The following is a 21,055-nucleotide window of genomic DNA, read 5'->3' as shown; positions in this document are numbered from 1 at the left end:
AGAGGATCATACTGCCTATGGCTAGCCTGAGAAAAGGTCAAGATTTAAAATTTCAAGTACACTTTCTGCTGAATGTGTATTGCTCTAAACTATCACAAAATGGAAAACATCCTAAATGGAAATGTTGTAAGTTGGGAACCATCTGTAGTTGAGTTCAGCCTGGATTTGTTTAGTAATTTTTCTTCCATATAGTTAGTAAAATTTAACAATAGTTTTCTTTTTTTGTTTATAAAGCTTCTAAGTGAATGCCTTATCAGATATAGCTAAAAGACTGGAGTGAAAGTAATGCTATAAATTCTAGCTTATACACAAATCTTGGCTTTTAAATGTTTTTCATTTTCTTAGTAGTAATTCTGAGAAGTAATTCTGAGTCAGTCAGCCTGGCAAATGTTTATTAAACTCTGTGGGGAGATAAAAATACATATATAATTTTAAAATGATTGTAGACTAATTGGAGATAAAATATGTGTATGAAATAATTCTAAAAATACTTTCTAAATAATATATTAGGAGGTCACAACAATTCTAATGCAGCGTTTTGTTAGATGTCATTGGTCGAATAATTTCCCCCATATCATAAAACCTTACCTTTGGAAATAGACTTCTATATGCTAAAAGTTTGCTAAGTTCTGTTTTTTCCTGTTTTCTAAAATATTTTTACCCTACTTAAATGATCTGCTTGAGAATACAAGAGAGATCAATAATCAGAATGGGAAGGTTGTAAAGATAGGTTGATAAACAAGGAGATCATCTCAGTGGAAACAGTACAGTAGTCTCCCCTTACATGTGGTTTTGCTTTCTGCAATGTCACTTATCCACAGTCAACTGTGGCCTGGAAGTAGATGATCTTCCTGACAGATCATGAGGTCAGTAATAGCCTAATGGTACAACACAATGCCTACATCATTCACTTCACTTCATCCCATCCCGTAGGCGTTTTATCATCTCACATCATCACAAAAATAAGGATGAGTACAGTACAATTAGATATTTTAAGAGAGAAGCCACATTCACATAACTTTATTATACTGTAAAGTTAATAAATTAATAAATTTTGAATAGAATTCTGCCAGCATTTCAAAATTAATAGATACCTAATGAAACTTCAGATTCCTTTGTTTCTTATAGATATCAGGATAGTTTGCCATATTGCCCATGATGAAAATCAGCTGGAGTGGAATAGAAGGTGTCTTTAGATGGAGTGTTTGCTTGGCAATTTACTACAGTTCCCACCACACCTTATTTCAAATCCAATCTTCTTAGTCATTGATTCTGCTTGTGTGGATCTTGAGTCCTTACACCCTCAGTTTAGGGGTCTTTTAATCACTCTTGTGATATGTACACATCTGGGAGAAATTGTGATTTGCTTGCATTAGAGATTTGGGGAACAAAACATCTTGGAGAGCTAGACAAAAGGGCTCAAAAGGGATAGTGTAGAAGTTACCATTTTGGGACAAATGTTTTTGGTTTTTTACTTATTTATTTTTCATAACAATACCATAAGGGGAATATTATCCCCATTTTGTAGGTACAGAAACTGACTTTTGAGGTAAAGGGTTACTTAAATTTACAGAGCTAGAAGATGACAATCAGAATTCATACGTAGGTCTGTCTTATTCCCAAATCATGCTTTTCTCAAATCACTAGGAATAAGTGTTATAATTGGCATTTGTTCTAAATACTCAGCTGTGTACTTACAGGATTAGGGAAATCTTAGTTTGGTAAAAATACTTGTGATAAACACTTATGGGGTTATAAAAAATTAAGCTTAGTGCATTAACTCATATGGGTAATTTCTACCAAAAAAATCACTATCTTCTTATTGGTGTGCATTAGTTGATGAACTATATTCATTGTGATAAAATAAGTATATTGTTTCATGTGTAAACCATTTGGATTACTGATCTCTGCAGTTTAAGTAGTATATGGACAAAGAAGAGCTTGTTCAAGAAGTGATGCAGATGGTGGAAATACTCAGGATCAAGGCATGTGAGAAATTGCTGGAAGAATGGGACAAGGTATTAGTTAAGACTCTTAGTTTCAAGTGACTAAACTCAACCTAAATTAGCTTAGGCAAAAATGAAAATTTATTGACACATAGCTGAAAAGTCCAGGGTGTAACTGGATGTAGGAGCTCAAATAATTTCACTAGATATGGTTAATGGTAAGAAGCTTGTATGGACAACAGCAAGATCACCCTGTATCTTGAATATGTCTATTTATGGAGAGAATATGTATCTCAATATTGAAAGGGATTTTAAAGTTATATTTTAACCACGTACCCAAAGATCATACTGCTGGAGAAAATACTCCAAGGACTTTCCACGCCTCTTAGAATAAAATCCAAATTTCTTATTATGGCCTGAGGAATTGCATCCACTCTCAAGGAATGAGATCTTTCTCCTTCAGCTCAAGCACAATCCCTCCTCCTGTCTTCTGGACCTTAATTCCTTGTGTCTTCTCCAAGATCGTGGTTTATAAATAGTTCTGCAGCTTCAACCTCATTCTCTTTAATGGCTTTTTCCCTTTATCTTATAAATGTGTCTTTTCTGCTAAAGGCAAACAAGACAAAATCAAAGCAAATCAATCAGCCAACCAAATGACAATGAGAACAACAGTAACAACAAATAAATACCCTACTTTGACTCTGACTTTCTCTGAAACTCTGGAAAAGCTTTAGCATCATAGAATATGATGCTTTGCTAGCTTGGGGTTATTTAACACATAATTTCTAATCTGTTGGTCCTACTCAGCTATGCAGAAGTACTGTTCTAGAGTAAGGTGCAAACACAGAAGAGTGGTTTCCTTATAGTGAGAAAATTAGTGAAAATCATTTGTTCGTATGAGGAAGAGAATATTTGAGAGAGTCAAGTAAGTGGATGTTGAAATTATTTTTGTAAGTGTTATTTAATGAGTGAAATGATTAATCTAGAATATTTAGATGATGGCAGATTATAACTTTGAATATAAATATATAGGAATGAACAAGGATGTGTCATCAGGTTAGATTACCCACATAGAACAAAATATCAAATGATGAAGATTAGAATTAAGACCCTGACCTTTCAGAGGGTCTCAAATCTTGTGTAGAAAACCTTTTATGTTCACACTTAGGGAAACGGGGGAATTGGTTTCAGTCTTCCCAGGTGGTTTGGTATTCAAGATTCCTTCTTAGCAGTTGCTGCTTAGTGTGATCTTGTTGTGATAAGAGATGAGTAAAGAAAGTGCTAAACGAGACCAGAGAAACTGCTTTTATACTCTAGAATTTCCTTCATGCCCTAGATGTCACAATGTGGTCTGTCTTTTGATAAAAAAAAAATCATAAATTACTTAGGAAATAACTTCATTTTAAAGACCCTATTAATCCCATCCCAAGACATTTTCTTGTTGTTACCAGTGAGTGTACACGGAAAAACTGTATCCTACATTTATTCAGAGTTGTTTCAAGGTCATTCAAATAATTTCGATTTCTCAAATTCAAGAAAGCTTTTACAATGTTCTAAGAAGTTTCTTTTTTCAAATTTTATTTTATTTCTAGTGTAGATAGCATACAGTGTTTTTAGTTTCAGTTGCACAACATAGTGATTCAACAATTCTATACATGATTCAGTGCTCATCATGAGAAGTGTACTCTTAATCCCCTTCACTTTTTTTTTTTTTTTTTTAACCTATATCTCCACTTGCCTTCCCTCTGGTGACCATCAATTTATTGTCTATAGTTATGAGTCTGGGTTTTCTGGTTTTGGTTTTGGGTTTTTTGGGGGGGTTATCATTTTTTTCAAGCTTTAAAAAAATTCTAGCTAGAAAAATGTTCTAATAAATTTCTAGTATTAAATCAGTAAAATGAATGCACTGAGAACTCCCCTCAAGTTTTTTCCTCAGTTTGAAAATTGACCCTGGCTAGGAGGTTTGCCTGATGTTGAAAGTTATCTATTTTAGAGTATAAGTATTGTTGACATTTATATTCCTTCCATTTACACACAGTTTATAATTTTGAATATGTAAGATTTAGACCTATGTTGTCAGGGAGGCTTCCTTTCTTTTCCCCCCACCTCACTCAACTCCCTATTCTTCTCTCAAACCTTACAAACTAGCTTTCTGGTCAACAATTTCCTGCACCTTTGGGAGATATGTTGTATTCTCCTTTTCTAGATGTTACCAATAATCAAATTTTACTGGCTTAATTTTTTTGTTCATCTCTTTTTCTTTGCTGTTAGCCACTGGTGGGGCAGGGTGGAGATGGTGTTGTCATTGTCATTAAAGGGATCCCATTTTTATTAATGAAAGGTTTTATAATTATTTACTATTTTGTCTGTTTTGAGGATAGGGGCTGAATCTTACTATATTTGTGTCTAACATAGTTCCTGCATAAAGTGGATACTCAATAAATTTTGTTGGATATTGATGGCATACATATCATCTCTAAATTGAGAGGGGCTAGGAAGGTATCTGTGCTTCTTTGCTTGGAGCACTATCTAAAAGGACAGTGCCTTTCTAGGGGCACCTGGGTGGCTCAGTTGGTTGAGCGTCCAACTTTGGCTTAGGTCATAATCTTGCAGTTCGTGAGTTTGAGCCCAGCATCAGGGTCTGTGCTGACACCTCAGAGCCTGAAGCCTGCTTCGGATTCTGTGTCCCCCCCCCCCCAACTTAGCCCCTCCTCTGCTCACACTCTTTCTCTCTCAAAACTAAATAAATATTAAAAACTTTTTTAAAAAGAATAGTGCCTTTCTACTCTAATATATATTCTCCATTTAAGACACTACAATAAAATATAGAAAAGAAAGTGCATACGTTATGCAAAAAAGGGCCACAAATGACCAATATACATATAAAAGATATTCTGTCTCACAAATGGTTAGGGATTTGCAGATTAAAAATATTTTTTGAGTCAAGTTTGCAGTAATTAAGATTAATATCCAGACTAGTAATGAGAGTTTGCCAAAGGTGTGCTCTCACACATTGTTGTAGTTCTAAATTATAATAATTTATAATTTGGAACAGAAACAACTTTTAGAACAGTAATCATTAAAATTAAAAAAAATCAACCCATTTGATGTAATAATTACACCACTGGGAATTTAACCTACAGAAATCCAAGGACCATTATGAAAAGATATTTGTATAAGAATGATTGCTGTGTCACAGTTAGTAACTAAAAGAGGGGTGGGAAGCAACCTAAGTGTTAATTTTACAGCAGAATGGCTGAATAACTATGATACATCCAAATTAGGCAATTACAAAAAAATAATGATGTAGATCATTGTCATCACATAAGTAAAGCAAAACAAGGTCAAGATATAGAAGAACATACACTTTTATAAATGGAAATAAAACACTCTAATGCAACATATAATATCCCTATTACAGTGTTTCAAAGTAATACGGACAAAACAGATCTTTAAACTACACCAGTTAAAACCAAAAGATTATAGCAGTGTCAAACGTAGGCCTTCTCATGCATGGAGGGAGTGACTCATCAGAGCTGCAGGGTTGCTCACAGAGATGGCTGTTCTCTGTTCTCTGAAGATTTATGCGTCTTTCCTTCAATCTGGCAACTGCATAAGAGCAAGGAAGAGGGAGTCAGATCCTTAGAGACAGCAACACCTCTCTCTCTTTCCCCTTCCTAGTTCTCAGTTATGTAGCAAACTATCTCTTATCTAAGTTATGTTATGAACTTGGATCAGAAATGAAATTTCAGTTGACGTTTATTTATGCTCAGATTTTTTTTTTACCTTAGTCGTTAAAATAGCGACAATCCTAGACTACAAAAGAAGAACAAGCCCCAAATAGACAAGAACATTATCAGTATCAGAAAATTTTATTAGTACTATTTTGTCTTGAGGTAAACCAGGGTAGGTGTAGAAACTATATCTGTACATGCAGAGGTGGATTATTGACTTTGTTATTCAGACAGTTTACAAAGACTATCTTCTTACTGAAATACCTGGGTATGTGAGACAAAATTTGCTTTTGATCTGCCTTTTCCAGGTAATTGCCTTGATTCTAAATTATCTATGGAATGTAATCAGGGTTTTTCTTATTGTAGGCAGACACTTATCTGCAGTCAGGGCAAGAAGGTAGTGATGCAAGGCAGCAGATAGCATTGAAAAATATGCTTGAAAAGGAATTTTAAAAATAGATATGGTGCAATTAGATCACTTTAGCTAATTTCACAGTTTTAGAGATCTGAATTGGATTAACCATATTGCAGTGTTCTAATGACCTGTGACCAATGACAGGGGTAAGGAATTGGGTAAAGTTTCTATGACAAAGCGTCTTTCTCTGAGACTAACAGACACAGCCTTAAGTTCTAAAAGCCCCCTCCTGGGTCTCAGTGAAGTCTCTACTGCTTCTGAGAGAAGCTATCTGAAGAAACTGTTTCAAATTGCTGAATAGCCTTGCTAATCCTGCTGGTCTACAATCACAGATTCTGAATTCATATTTTTCTCACTATGGTAAGCTTTCTGACTACTTTTCAGATAACCATACCTATATTTGGAGTGAATTGACACTTTTGTAATCATTAAACCATGGCTGAAATGTATGTGTCTTTGTGGATACCCTTAGTTCACTTATAATCTATTATTCCTCTTAATGATTCAAGAATTCCAATATTTCAAAGGCAAAGAAAGAGCATCTTATATTCAGAGGAAATACCCATTTACTTCTTGGGTGCCATGTGATACTAAAGAAGGAAAAAATAGGATTGCATGAGATTGATACACTTTTGCTGTAATGTTGATCATATTCCCTTCAATTCTTTCACAATTAACTTTATTGGTCTTAAAATCTAATTTTTTTAAATGCAGTTTTCAGTACCACTATGTACATATTCATTCTTTAATTTAGATTCTAACCTATACTTAATTCAAAACTATAGAAACTATAAGAGCATGACTGTAATAAAATAATTGCAGTATCATATTACTTAGCAACATTTTGTCATTTAGCCTTTTTTCCCTTCTTGAGATTTTAGTATTTACTTGAAGAATTTTTTTTTTAATTTTTTTTTAATGTTTACTTATTTTTCAGAGAGACAGAGAGAGAATGTGAGGGGGTTAGGGGCAGAGAGACAGGGAGAAACAGAATCTGAAGCAGGCTCCAGGCTCTGAGCTGTCAGCCCAGAGCCTGATGTGGGGCTTGAACTCATGAGCTGTGAGATCATGACCTGAGCCAAAGTCGGACACTCAACCAACTGAGCCACCCAGGCGACCTGAAGAGATTTTAATAATCAACATTTTTTTGTGTTTTCTGGAATGACATTTTAAATACTTTTCAGTTTTTAACTGGATGAGACATGTGAGCTCTACCTTTTCCTTTTCTGTATGTTATACATAGATTATTTTCAATTTGTTTCCAGTTACTACATAATTTCATACATAATACATAATTAATTTAGAAATTAATAAAGGGTAATTAATTACTATAATTAGTAAAAAATAACACACAGGTTTGCTATTTTATATACTACTATTTAGATATTTACTATTTGAATTTCTCTGAGGTAAATATTACTTTTGTACGATGTATGAAAAATGAATTTGTTTGACAAAGGGTATATATAAGATGTCACCAACATTAAAAAGAACGTATATTTGAACAAGTAAAACATGGGTATGAAAAGGAGTGCTGTAATTAGTTGGACCACACAGTATTCCCAGAGATCTATTAAAATCAGTCCAAGTAACTTCTAATATGAACAACTTATTAACACTTGATTGAATTACTCAGTATACTTGAAAACAAAAAAAAATTATTTATTGAATTATTCTTAATTTCACCCTTTTTAGCATTTCAGGATAAGTGATGTCTTTATCCTATTAGTCTGGATTAATACATTTGTGTGCATTAATGTTGCTTATTTTTAACATACTTGTGCTCAAAATGTGTATGTAATGTTTAATTTAATAGTCAATTATACAGATTTTTTTTTTTCTCACAGGGATAGGTCATCATTAAAAACTATTAATGTAACTGAAACATCATTAGAGTTTTCAGATTTGGACTATAATGTTGAATATAGTGCTTATGTAACAGCTAGCACAAGGTTTGGTGATGGGAAAATGAGAAGCAGTATCATTAACTTTCGAACACCTGAGGGAGGTGAGTTCTTTTGGATGTAGACCAAGTAAAAAAATATCCTACGCAAAAAAAAAAAAGTATTAAATATCAAAATGTATTACTAAGCCTAATATCTGTCATCATGTTGGAAGCGAAATTGCTTTTTGGTCACTTCCTAGCTGTGTGATGCTGGGAAAATAATTTCTCTGTGCCTCAGTTTCCTATCTATATTATGGAAACAATACATTACCTACTTAACAGGGTCCTTATGAGGATTAAATGAGTTTATATTTGTAAATACACTGAGTATAGAACTTGACACTTAGTATTTTATGTATTTGTTAAATGAAACAAACTAACATGCATGAAGTCATCACTGTCTTTGTTCTCTATTACTCAATTTCAAGATTCTAAGTTAAATAAGAATTTCATATTATGTGTTTTATATTGGAAACTTGTTACAAGGTTGTTTTCCAATACAGGGCAGTGGCATGTTTTAGAAGTGGCATGTTTTAGAAGTGGCATGTTTTTTAGTGTTTTACTTTCTTTAGTAAGAAATCTATCTGTCCTCTGCTTGGATTTTGCTATGATACGGTATTAGAGAGATGGCCCAATGAGCCTTGTGGATTTCAATTCTGACCTCTCATTAGATGTTATACCTAATTTAAGTTTTGTTTTGAAAAACAGTGGTTATTGCTTATCAAAGACAGGTAAAATTTAGAACATTGCAGACACTCTTTAGAGCCACAGGTGCAGTTTTTTGTTCAATTGTTTGTTTTATAGCACCAAGTGATCCTCCCAAAGATGTTCGTTATGCAAATCTCAGTTCTTCATCAATAATGCTCTTTTGGATGCCTCCTTCAAAACCTAATGGGATTATCCAATATTATTCTGTTTATTACAGAAATACTTCAGGTACTTTTGTGCAGGTAAGACTTGAGTTTTCTTCTAGTTAGTTCTTTATTTACATCCTTCAGTTTTATTGATGATGATACAGACTTGGCATGGTAGAAAAACCATTTCTCTTACACTGATAATTATGAATAGACATTTCATGAAACTTTCATTGAAACTGAAAAAATATGGTGGGGAAATGTCAGATACATTTTAACCTATCTGTGCATATGCACACATTTCCATGTCAGCTTCAAACATATTATAAACAATGAAGATGTGACCTATTTAAAATTCTGTGTATAAATATGGTCCTCAATTCCACTTCTTCAAGAAGTGTTCTCTAAAGAGTTGATGATTTAATTTACCCTCATTTCTCAGCTAAAAAAATTTCCCTTTTGTTTGCATACAATATAAATAGTTTTAATGTTTGGATGTGTTTGCATATTTTTCTTCAATTTTAACAATTTTTAACTGCTAGCTGAAGGGATTTTGTTGTTGTTATTTAGTATCACATGTAATAAAATCACTAGAAATGTGGTTATTTCACTTGAGGTATGCAGGGTTTTAGGGTCATACAGTTTGCAGATGGGCACTTTCTGATGTGAATAATGATGGCTATGAAAATAGCTAAAATGCATTTTGTTTAGAGAAATATTTTCAGTTTACTCAATAGAAATCCTTTATTTATCCAAACTAAATATTTAACAGAACTCTAACATATGAAAACGATAAAATTGGAATGGTTATGATTGAATCAGGAATGTAGAGATTTGGAATATAATTTGGAAAAAGCTAATTTTGAAGAAAGGCTACAATTTACAGAACACGTACCTTAATAGAAACTGTTGACTGCCTGTTGATTATAACACTGTCCATTCTTACTTCTTTGTATCTTTTTAAGCAGCTGAAGAATAGAGACAAGTCTTAGTAATTTTGGGCTGTCCAGCTCTATTTGTGACTGACGACATTAATATAGCCATGGGAGTTAGTTCTTGGGATCAACAATCTCAGGAAATAAAGCATTACTGTATTGAATTATTTGCTTTACTGTATCTATGCTGCAGCTTAGGCTGATGAATGGGGTCAGAGCAGAATTTTGCCAGTAGTCTCAGGACTACTGAGCAGTGAGTAAGAGAAAGTCAAGGTTGGTTTAGTTTTTACATTCTGCTCAAGACCCTCTAAGGATGGGCTTGAATAAGTGTGACTACTTAAAACTTAATGCCAAAAGAAAAACTACTTTATACAAGACATGAAGATATAGATATATATGTAGTTATAGATGTATATTTTTATAACAATGCCTTAGGAGCAGAAGGAGAAAGGAGGATCCTTTTTTTTCCCCTTTCTGTGTACATTAAGCAACTTTTGCCATTCCTTTTTGTTCTGCTCTATTTTGAGAAAAGAAATGGGATTTGTATGCAATTTATTATAATTTTTTTTACCACAGTGTTGTTTACAATTTTAAAAATGTGTCATTATGTCATGGAGGCCATTCAAAATGCAGATTTCTTCTTTCACACATTTAACAAAAATACTGCAAAGGGGTGGTGTCTGTATCTGAATCTTAGCAAAGGTTTTTGCCTGGGTACAATTTACTTTATGACCTATACACACTATTCTATTTTGGTTCTCTTTGTCCACACTTAAATAATGAAGTATAAACATCTAACTATGGTTTCAAACCTATTTACAATTCATCTAACTTAGAAAACGTAATCTTTTATTAAATAATCTTAAGAATGCTTTTATGTGTGACAGCTGCTAGAGAGCACAGGCTAATGATGTGAAGATACTTCTCATATTGCGTGAAGTTCATCTGTGCTTTAATTTATTCCTCAAGTTAATGTTAAATACAGCATCTTTGCTAACTGATTTTCTATTTTGGGTTGGAAGAGTGGAATAAACCCTCAAAATGAACATTGTATAGCAGAATAAGTGTGTAGCTTTTTTCTTCCTCCTTCTCTTTCTTCTCTTTCCCACAGAACTTTGTAGAATAACCTCATGCATGGTATATCACATTTTGCTAACCATTCTTGGTATCTGCTTACTTGCCCTAGCTCCCTATGCTATAGCAAATAACGTGAAGAAAAGGATCACGTGACACTTATCATTCCATCCCCCAAAGTCCTCTGGTACTATATCATACATAGGTTCAATGCTCAATAAATATTTTTAGTTGAAAGAACGTACCAACATTATTTTTGATACTTAGTTATAATTTTGGAGCATTTGAGTTTGTGGGAAAGTGATTTTTCCTTCTTCTGACCTTGGGGAATTTAATCTCTCTGCTGCTACCATTTTCTTCCTTCAATTGTTGCACATTGTGTTTAGTATAGTGTATTAATTCTACTACATTTTCATTTTTACCCACTTATGTCATATCTCCTCCTGTGCCTGACATAGTGTCTTATTATATTTAAAAAATGCTAATGAATACTGGTTGATTAATCAAATTTGAAAGCTTTTACTAAATAACTTCTGACTGCATTTATATATACAGAGTAGCAAGTCTTAATTACATAATTTGAGCTGAAAAAAATTTTTTTCCAAAAATAAATAAATGACTGAAATAATCATCTGGATAATTGATCTAATTCCAAATTTGGTACATGTCTATGCATGATAAGTCACACACTCATCAGGAATGGCTACTGGGTGATTCAAAATAATTCATTTCTACATAGTCATCAAGGTGATAGGTAATCAGAATAAATTCAATAACAAAGAAAAAAAAATTTACACCAAAAAGCTACATTAGTATATTTTTTCATTACATCCTCATGACTTACTTATTTTATAACTGGAGGTCTATACCTTTTGATCACCTTCATCCATTTTGCCCACCCCCTCTCACCCTGCACCTCTGGCAAACACAAATCTGTTCTTTGTATCTGTGAGTTCAGGTTTTGGGGTTTATGTGTGTTTTAGATTCCACATATAAGTGGGATCATATGGTATTTGTCTTTCTCTGTCAGACATATTTCTGTCAGCATTATGACCTCAAGGTTCATCCTCGTCGCAAATGGCAGGATTTCCTTCTTTTTAAATGGCTAAATAATTAATTACGCTAATATTTTAAGAGACACTTTATGTAAAACAATTATTCCCTGTGTAAGATAGATGTGTTGAAAGATAATTCAAGTTTACAGATCATATTTTGTGTGAGATTGTTACATTGTTTTAACTTATCTGTTCCTGAAAAGCAGCCACAAAATTGAGGTAGATCTTTTATTACACTCATTCTTCCCCTCCTCTCTGCCAAATACTGGCAAAAGAACCACAAAACTTTGCTGAATTTAATTTTTTGATGCATTATAGAACCATCCTAACTGTAAACTTTAGTCAAATTAATTACCCTAAGTTTTTCATTTATTTTTTATTTATTTTTTTTTTAATTTTTTTTTTTCCAACGTTTATTTATTTTTGGGACAGAGAGAGACAGAGCATGAACAGGGGAGGGGCAGAGAGAGAGGGAGACACAGAATTGGAAACAGGCTCCAGGCTCCGAGCCATCAGCCCAGAGCCTGACGCGGGGCTCGAACTCACGGACCGCGAGATCGTGACCTGGCTGAAGTCGGACGCTTAACCGACTGCGCCACCCAGGCGCCCCATCATTTAAATGAACTAATTACCATTTATTGTTTTTTATTTGTGTGCTAGATATGATATTGTTTTATGTGTTTCATATCATCCTCAAAATCTCTCTGTGAAGTAGAAATAATTACTCCCATTTTATAGTTGAGGAAAGAGAATCTGAGTTTAGATGGTTTATTGAGGGCTACTCTGCTAGAATTGAAGTTAGGTTTATAAGATGCTTAAAACTTTGTATGTTTTGGAATGATTGAGCTTTCTTGGTGTAGATGGGCATTATTATATTATTAAATTAATAATATGGACATCCATACTATTAGCATGGATTTATTCATACTAATTGCTTACATAATTTTAAGTATATTTTCCTTTATTTTATTACTGGTTTTGTTTGCTATGTGTTTTGTATTTAAAATATCAGAAAGAAAATGATTGCATAAATAAATTCCCTAATCATCAATAAATGCTTTAGGACAAATATAACTAGGAATCAGGCAAAATTTTTTTAAATTGCTCTTACTCTGCATTTAAATAAAGAGAATGCATCTAGCTGACTTCCCATTTCTCCCCATGATTGTAGAAAAAAAAGCCCCATTAAAGATGAATAATAACCATTTGAGTTCAGAGAAAGTGGTGAACACTTTAATAATTTCTTCATCATTAATAGGAAGAAAAAAAATCAAAGTTTTTATAATATTCATAAAATATAGGGTCAATGTTTTGAAAACTACTTGAAAGTTTTATAATGAAAACTGACACTGCTCAGCACTTTGGAGCGCTTTCAGTTGGCTACTGGACCTTCTCCATAAAGCTGGAAGTTTCTGCTCTTTCCTATTCTGTATGTTAATTTTATGATAAAAACAATACCATCTATTCCTCTTTTAGTACAAACATATTTCCAGTTTAATTATTGCACTAATCAATTTACATTGATTTTTTTCAAAAATTGACATTTTAAAATAATAAGGGATGGCCAATTCATGGATAATAATTATTTTGAAATTACTTGAAATTACGTATACTAAAACTACATTCTGAACAATTAAAACAATATGTTTATTTTTCAGAATTTTACACTCCATGAAGTAACCAATGACTTTGACAATATGACCGTATCTGCAGTAATAGATAAACTGGCAATATTCAGCTACTATACATTTTGGGTAACAGCAAGTACCTCAGTTGGAAATGGGAATAAAAGCAGTGACATAGTTCAAGTATACACAGATCAAGACAGTATGTAAACAAAAAGCATTTATTAATTTTTAAAAGGTTTAATTTAACACTTTATTTTAGAACCTTTTTCTATTTGTATATATTACTAGTAAATTCTGTGATTTATTTAGGCACATTTAACTAGTCATTATAGAAGTTTGGAAATGCATTTAATATAACTGTAAAACTATTATAATAATAACAGCCTTTTCTATTTATGGAAACTGCTACCATTCATGAACTTTCTGTCACTTTTATTGCTTCAAAAGATTTCACAGCCGTCCAGTTGTAAGCATGAAAAATTCTGTTGCATACGTCGATGGGTGCTTGTCTATTTGCTTTAATCTAACACCTTTTTTTGTTTTAATCTAGCAACTTCTTTCCATTTCAGCCTTTGAATCCACACAGGACTCCATACAGCATCTTTGTTCTTATTATGTTTTTGACTAATATACTCGGAATGTCTTTACTTTTTTAACTCTAGAAGTTTCTTGTATGCAGCTTCAGCAGTATCCTGTTTGTGCTGAGTATTCAGAAAACTATAATGATTGAGGCATTTGATGTTTTAGGTTTCAGCTTCAAGAATACAATGATCCATAAATCATTGCCTATTTCTTCTTGTGGTTGTTTCTGGAGTCCATTTATTTCTTAAGGACTAGTCTTTTATTGAGAAATGGTATTGACCTAAACTGCTGAGAATAAGATTCTGTGTTTATTGTCTGAAGATTGCAAATCGACAGACACGATAAGTATGAGTGAATGCTTTTGTTGTTGAACAATCTTTTAAATAGTTTACACATTGATCAACAGGGTAAGATGATAAAAAACATGAAAATATGTGCTTGCAGAGTCTTTAACAAAGTGTTTTAGTGCAGTATGTAGTCAGTATCATTTCAGGCATTCTTTAAATGTGGATATCTCCCCATATTTTCAGCAATCTATAAATGTTATCAGTGACTGTTGTAGCACCATGAATAATAAACACTTATTGTGCACTGTTCCAGGTGAGAGGTCCTAGATCTGATATATATACAGTAATGATAATCTTTAGAAGAAAGAAACTGAAAATATTGTTTAGATAATATAAATGATCAAAATATTTAAATATCTGAGTATACATACACAGACATACATGTATATGTACACGGATAATCACCACGTTGTAGGAAAGAAAAGAGAATATCATATAAAGCAATTCTAACACATATTAAAAATGACAGGGTTTGTATTTTGAATCATTTTTAATATAATTATTTTGTAATGATATTTTGTAATAGGTGATATTTACTACATCTGCATTTAAACAATGTAAGAGCTAATGATGTAATAGATGCCATTTCAACAGTTATCATCAGCTTGTGAATTTACCTAAATTTTATATAGGGTGACTGATAATTTTTATATTTTGCACATTACCTACCATAGTACCCGAAGGGTTTGTTGGAAACCTAACTTACGAGTCCATTTCATCAACTGCAATAAATGTAAGCTGGAGCCCACCATCTCATCCAAATGGTCTAGTCTTCTACTATGTTTCTCTGAGCTTACAGCAGACTCCTCGCCACGTGAGACCACTTCTTGTGACATATGAGAGAAGTATATATTTTGATAATCTGGAAAAATATACTGATTATATATTAAAAATCACTCCATCAACAGAAAAGGGATTCTCTGATACCTATACTGCTCAGCTACACATCAAAACTGAAGAAGATGGTAGGCTGGACCCTTTTATTGCCTATTAAGCAGATTGCTGGTGTTCTCTTCTTTACATAGCTTTCTGATAGAAAACATTATTTTTATAACTGTATAGAGACTGCTTGTTCTCAAGTAGTTAGCCTTTCAATAAACATAATAAGCTCTGTTTTTTAAAATTAAAATAATTACTGCTAATGAAATTATGTCCCACTATTATTAAAGCCTCTTCTTTTTAATGCTAATTCACTTTTCATTTAATATTCTTTTTTTCTTTTATAGTCCCAGAAACTTCACCAATAATCAACACTTTTAAAAACCTTTCCTCTACCTCAGTTCTCTTATCATGGGATCCCCCAGTAAAACCAAATGGTGCAATAATAAGTTATGATTTAACTTTACAAGGACCAAATGAAAATAATTCTTTCATTACTTCTGATAACTATCTAATACTGGAAGAACTTTCACCATTTACATTATATAGTTTTTTTGCTGCCGCAAGAACTATAAAAGGACTTGGTCCTTCCAGTACTCTTTTCTTTTACACAGATGAGTCAGGTAAGCCTGAATCCATAACTCTTCAAATGATTTCACTGTTGCAGCCTTGCTCTCTCTTTTTAAAGAACAACATGGAAAATGAAAAGATATTCAGTTATCTATTTGTAACAGGCTTACAACTATTCATCTACTTTGCTGAACATTTTTTTTTAATTCAAGCCTTAGAACAAAGTGCTTGTTTAAAATTAGTTTGGAACTACTGAGTTCCAAGTATAAAAACATAGTTACCGATGCTATTTATTTCTGAAATATGATCATTTTAGGAATCTTTCTTAATAGTGCCTGCAAGAAGCTAGAGTCACAATGATATTTTTACTAAATATCACTTACTAAAAATTTTATGAATATAAGTTTTATAATGTGTTTTCCTGCAGTGCCTTTAGCACCTCCTCAAAATTTGACTTTAATCAACTACACTTCAGACTTGGTATGGCTGAAATGGAGTCCAAGTCCTGTTCCAGGCGGTATTGTTAAAATATATAGCTTAAAAATTCATGAGCATGAAACTGATACTATATTTTATAAGGTAGGTTGATTATAACAGTACATGTTAATTTAAAAATTCAGAAATTGAACTAAAATCATTTGACATGCAGAGGAAAATGGACTGCTTTAAATTAAACAAGGACCATCTTTTTAAATAATCTTTTTTTTTCCCTACAATTTAAGGATTTATGGAAAACACAGAAGACATTTGTCAGATATGACAGCTGAATAATTTGTAGAGCAGTTTACTTAGACTTTACGACTTCTAGATATTTGCAAGTTAAGAAATAATTGCATTATTGTATTAATGCTGGAAAGTATATAGTAAATTTTTTCAGACTATTTAAAAACTGTTATTATCTTAAATGCAATATATTTCTATTTGTTGTTAAAAAGATACCAAGTGAGTGTTCTTAACCTTGTAAGAAAAGTATTTCTACTGGACTTCTGGTAATCTTCCCTGATAGAATATAATCCCACACTAATTGGGCTTTTAAGGTATATCATTATTTTTTTTCCTTTCAATGCCAATTAGTTTACAACACTGAATACTCTTTCCCTTCTCCATTTTTAGGTTCTAGAATCAATGAAAAATACCCAAATTACAGATATAACAAAGGATCTCAAATATACTTGTGTGATTTCTAGCATTTAATTGCCAAAATATGTTATATAACTAGAATTTATTTAAGAAAGTGTTTTTATTTTTTTCTCCAAAGGCGATGAAGTACTGGGATGCTCTTATTTAGTTACAACAAGAAGAGTGAAAAAAATCTGCAGTAAACATTGTCCCAATATTATATGCATTACAATTTATTGCTGATGGTAAATTATTTTTACAGCATGTGTAGCTTGCAAAGTGACTAGTAAAAATCAAAAGCAATGGTTAAGATTATGTCATAATGAGCAATGACTTTCTTTCTGGAAATCAAGATATTACTTTAAAATCTGGTAGGCTGAGTAGAATTTGAATTGTAGTACTCCATAAATGTGGAATCTGTTCCCCAAAAGTGTGAAATTCTAATAATGCTAAGTCTCTAGGCCCCTACTATCTATCCTGGTCTAATCTTAACATTTTCTCATTTTTTATTTGCTTTGTCTGTATGGGTCACTGGGAAATGAATAAAAGAAAGGAAAAAGCAATCATTTTTTACTGCAATGACATTTTTTTTGAGACTTAATGTGTGGCATTAAGGCAGCTAGTTAACCTCTTCTGACTTGGTTTCTTCAAGTGCAAAATTGGAGTTATAAGGATGCATACATTAAAAAGTGAGAATTGTAAGGGCAAATCTATATCAAGCATTTAGAATAATCTTCAGCACATGATAAATGTGTTAGCTATTGTTGTGTTATTGTACATCATTTAAGAAAAGGTTTTAAAACTGCATCCAGCATTGTCATAGCACTAAGTATGAAAGGACAGTATACCTTTACCTGAATATGAGAATAAGTTATGATTTTTAGACTTCCTGATATTTCAGTGGAAATGCTACCATTAAAATGTTTCTAGTAGCAAACATATAATCTTTATACCATAAAGTATTAAATAGATTACTTTTGGGTAGAAGGAATAGTTTTTCTTGAAAATTTCCTACTTTCAGTTACTCCTTTTTACACCTGTTTTGTCCTCCGTTGATTTTCAGTCTTATTTTCTTCTAAATTCCTTTGAATATACTTCATGCCACCTGTTTTCCTTTCCTAACATCTAGGTTATTTGCTTTCGTCCCTCTGTTTAGCTTTCTTTCTGAGTGTATTGTCCTATTTTCCTTATGTCTTTGTCTCCCTCTATGTCCTATCGGTTTCTATTATTTTCTTCTTTTTCTTTTTATTCTTTCAAATTATATGTGGGTTTGTGGAGACAGAATAATTCCAGAACCATTCCAAAGATTCCTGCCATTGTAGTCAATCCAGTGAGTTCCCATGGAATCAGTTAGATCCAGGTCTACTGGTAACTTGGGTCACTCTCAAATATGGAAATAAATAAATTGTTTATTCAGTAAAAAGCTCTGCTAAAATATGTTTGGAAATATTCCTCATTCATGTCTCCCTCTTACATTTTACTCTTATGTAAATCTGGTCACTGTCCAGTGAGCTGCTCTCACATGTTTTGTTATAATCTTGGGTTCAGTCATTTCTCTGGGTACAAACCTTTCCTAATCCAAGTCAAAATTTACCTGCATTGTTCTAATTTCTTCTCAGTAAACATTTGTTTGTAGATTTCTTTGATTAACATAAAAGTTCCTTGATGACAGTGACCATATGTATCTTATATATGTATCTTTATAACCTTCTGGTTATGTAACAGTATGCTTTATAAATAGTAAAAGAATGAAAGGATAGAGTGTAATACAATGAGTCCCTAAAGTATGTCAATAACTTGGGATATTAATTTAAAATTTGATTTGATTTAAAATATGATTGAAATGTAACTGAGTTGTGAGTTAGTATTCTTGCTAAATTTCTGTTACTGAAATGTTTAATAAATAAGTCAAAGTAGTTTATATTTTGGGTCCATTAAATGGAGTATTTTTAAAATGATACCATTATAGGAGACATTGTCTTCTCTTTCTGTAAAGATAACAGATTAGTCTTAACTGATCTCTCAGTTATGACAATTATCTTTGAATGAAGACTTTATACTTAATGGTCAATTTTTCTATGAGAACACATATCCTTCCTTGAGCAGTTGTGATAACTGTTTTGTTGCTTTTTTTTTTTCATTTTCCTAAGAGATTGGGTAAAATTATGAATTTAGGAGTTGTCTGGGAAAACTCATAATTTAAGCTTCGTGAGAGTAGAGATTTTTTTTTAACTGTTGTATTCCCAATGCCTAGCATAAAGTAGCTGATGAATAAATCAATTTACACAGAATGTTACTGGTATTAAAAAACGACTCTAGATGAATTCAAGAAAAATCTACTATTGCTGACCACCCATAAGTTTGATTTAAATTGGAGACTTCAATTTTTGAGAATTTAAAGGAAGTAATGAGTATTTAATTCCAAGCAAGTGTCAGGAGACAAAATGAAAACAAAATACCCTAGCGTAATAAAAAAATTTTTTTAAATGGCCATTTTGGGATTCTTCAGGGCTGAGAGGGTGCCCAGTTCATCCTGTATCATGACCTGAGTGCATAAAAAAAACAGGTTAGTATTTGTTTTATTTTAATTGAAAATGCCCATGCTTATTAAATCCTAAATTAAACATAGAAGGCATAACTTCAATGTAATAAAATATTTCTTTCAGTTGCGAATGTTTGGTGATGCATCATGACAAAGAATTTTTTTCTGGTTTTCAGAACATTTCAGGTGTTCAAACTGAAGCCCAGCTTGTGGGGTTGGAACCAGTCAGCACCTATTCTATTAGCATATCTGCCTTTACGAAAGTCGGAAATGGCAATCAATATAGTAATGTAGTAAAATTCACAACTCAAGAATCAGGTGAGATACAGTTTTTTGATCCTAAAATGTTTCACTTTGTATTTAACACTTTCCCTGTCCTTTCAGTTTATATGAAAGTATCATTAATAGTGCATTCATTTTTTTTTTTTTTTTTTTTTTTTAAATTTTTTTTTTTTTTTTTCAACGTTTATTTATTTTTTTGGGACAGAGAGAGACAGAGCATGAACGGGGAAGGGGCAGAGAGAGAGGGAGACACAGACCCGGAAACAGGCTCCAGGCTCTGAGCCATCAGCCCAGAGCCTGACGCGGGGCTCGAACTCACGGACCGCGAGATCGTGACCTGGCTGAAGTCGGACGCTTAACCAACTGCGCCACCCAGGCGCCCCATTAATAGTGCATTCAAATGGAAGTTGAATTTCAGTGCTTTAAGACTAGGCTGTATCTTGTCTGCAATCAAATATATATATTTACATGTGGTTTTTCCTTTTGAACTGAGGAAGCTGAAATAAAGGACTAGTTTAGGAACAAAGTACGTTTCTAGATATCTGTGGAAAATTACCTAATTCTGTTTTTTATAAAAAAAGTTAAATTCCAGTTAGTTAACATACAGTGTAATACTAGTTTCAGGTGTATAACACAGTGATTTATCACTTACATGAACACCTGGTGTTCATCACAAGCGCCTTCCTTAATCCCCATCACCTATTTGCCCATGCCTCCACCTACCTCTCCTCTGGTAACCATCAGTTTGTTCTCTATGGCTAACAGTCTGTTTCTTGGTTTGCCTCTCTCTCCCTTTTTTATTTCCCTTTGCTCTTTGTTTTGTTTTTAGAATTCTTAGTATCAACTGAGACAGCTGGGATGGGGGGTAGGAGGAGAAATGAACCAGTATTCACTTTTAACAGGTTGGTTTATATTTCCATGAAACGATATCGATGATTTTTTTAAGAAGATGTAACATGTGAAGACCACTGGTCACTATGTAAGCTTCTACTTTCCCATAGTCCATTTGTAACATGTGAAGGGGATTATGAAGACTATGAAATTCCACTGGTCTAATTAAACTTACCCACATGTCACACACATGCCATAGCTCACCTTTGTTTATGCTAGATAGTTTTCATTTATGACCTATATAATGGGTGGCTTAG

The 21,055-nt window shown here is 32.8% G+C and overlaps 2 protein-coding genes across 4 annotated transcripts in view; one reads left to right on the top strand and one right to left on the bottom strand.

Moving 5' to 3' along the window:
• The window catches only part of PTPRQ (protein tyrosine phosphatase receptor type Q), a 257,649-nt gene that overhangs the window by 108,022 nt on the left and 128,572 nt on the right, over positions 1 to 21,055 (top strand). For both annotated transcript variants that reach the window (XM_086712736.1, XM_086712737.1), the window contains exons 36-42: positions 7,943 to 8,103; positions 8,845 to 8,990; positions 13,617 to 13,785; positions 15,190 to 15,480; positions 15,742 to 16,017; positions 16,392 to 16,543; positions 19,802 to 19,943. In XM_086712736.1, the coding sequence (XP_086568862.1) occupies positions 7,943 to 8,103; positions 8,845 to 8,990; positions 13,617 to 13,785; positions 15,190 to 15,480; positions 15,742 to 16,017; positions 16,392 to 16,543; positions 19,802 to 19,943 (1,337 nt within the window). The remainder of the gene's footprint in view (positions 1 to 7,942; positions 8,104 to 8,844; positions 8,991 to 13,616; positions 13,786 to 15,189; positions 15,481 to 15,741; positions 16,018 to 16,391; positions 16,544 to 19,801; positions 19,944 to 21,055) is intronic.
• The window catches only part of LOC147579020 (uncharacterized), a 169,641-nt gene continuing 153,377 nt past the window's right edge, over positions 4,792 to 21,055 (bottom strand). Inside the window, exon 6 of one of the 2 annotated variants that reach the window (XM_086712738.1) lies at positions 4,792 to 5,555. In XM_086712738.1, the coding sequence (XP_086568864.1) occupies positions 5,413 to 5,555 (143 nt within the window). In that variant the 3' untranslated portion in view covers positions 4,792 to 5,412. The remainder of the gene's footprint in view (positions 5,556 to 21,055) is intronic. The other variant, XR_015253467.1, reaches the window with a different exon arrangement.

Source organism: Puma concolor, chromosome B4, assembly GCF_028749965.1.
Source record: "Puma concolor isolate L17-30 chromosome B4, mPumCon1.1.hap2, whole genome shotgun sequence".
NCBI lineage: Eukaryota > Metazoa > Chordata > Mammalia > Carnivora > Felidae > Puma > Puma concolor.
Note: the sequence above shows the minus strand (reverse complement) of the source record. Positions and strands in the feature narration are given on the sequence as shown.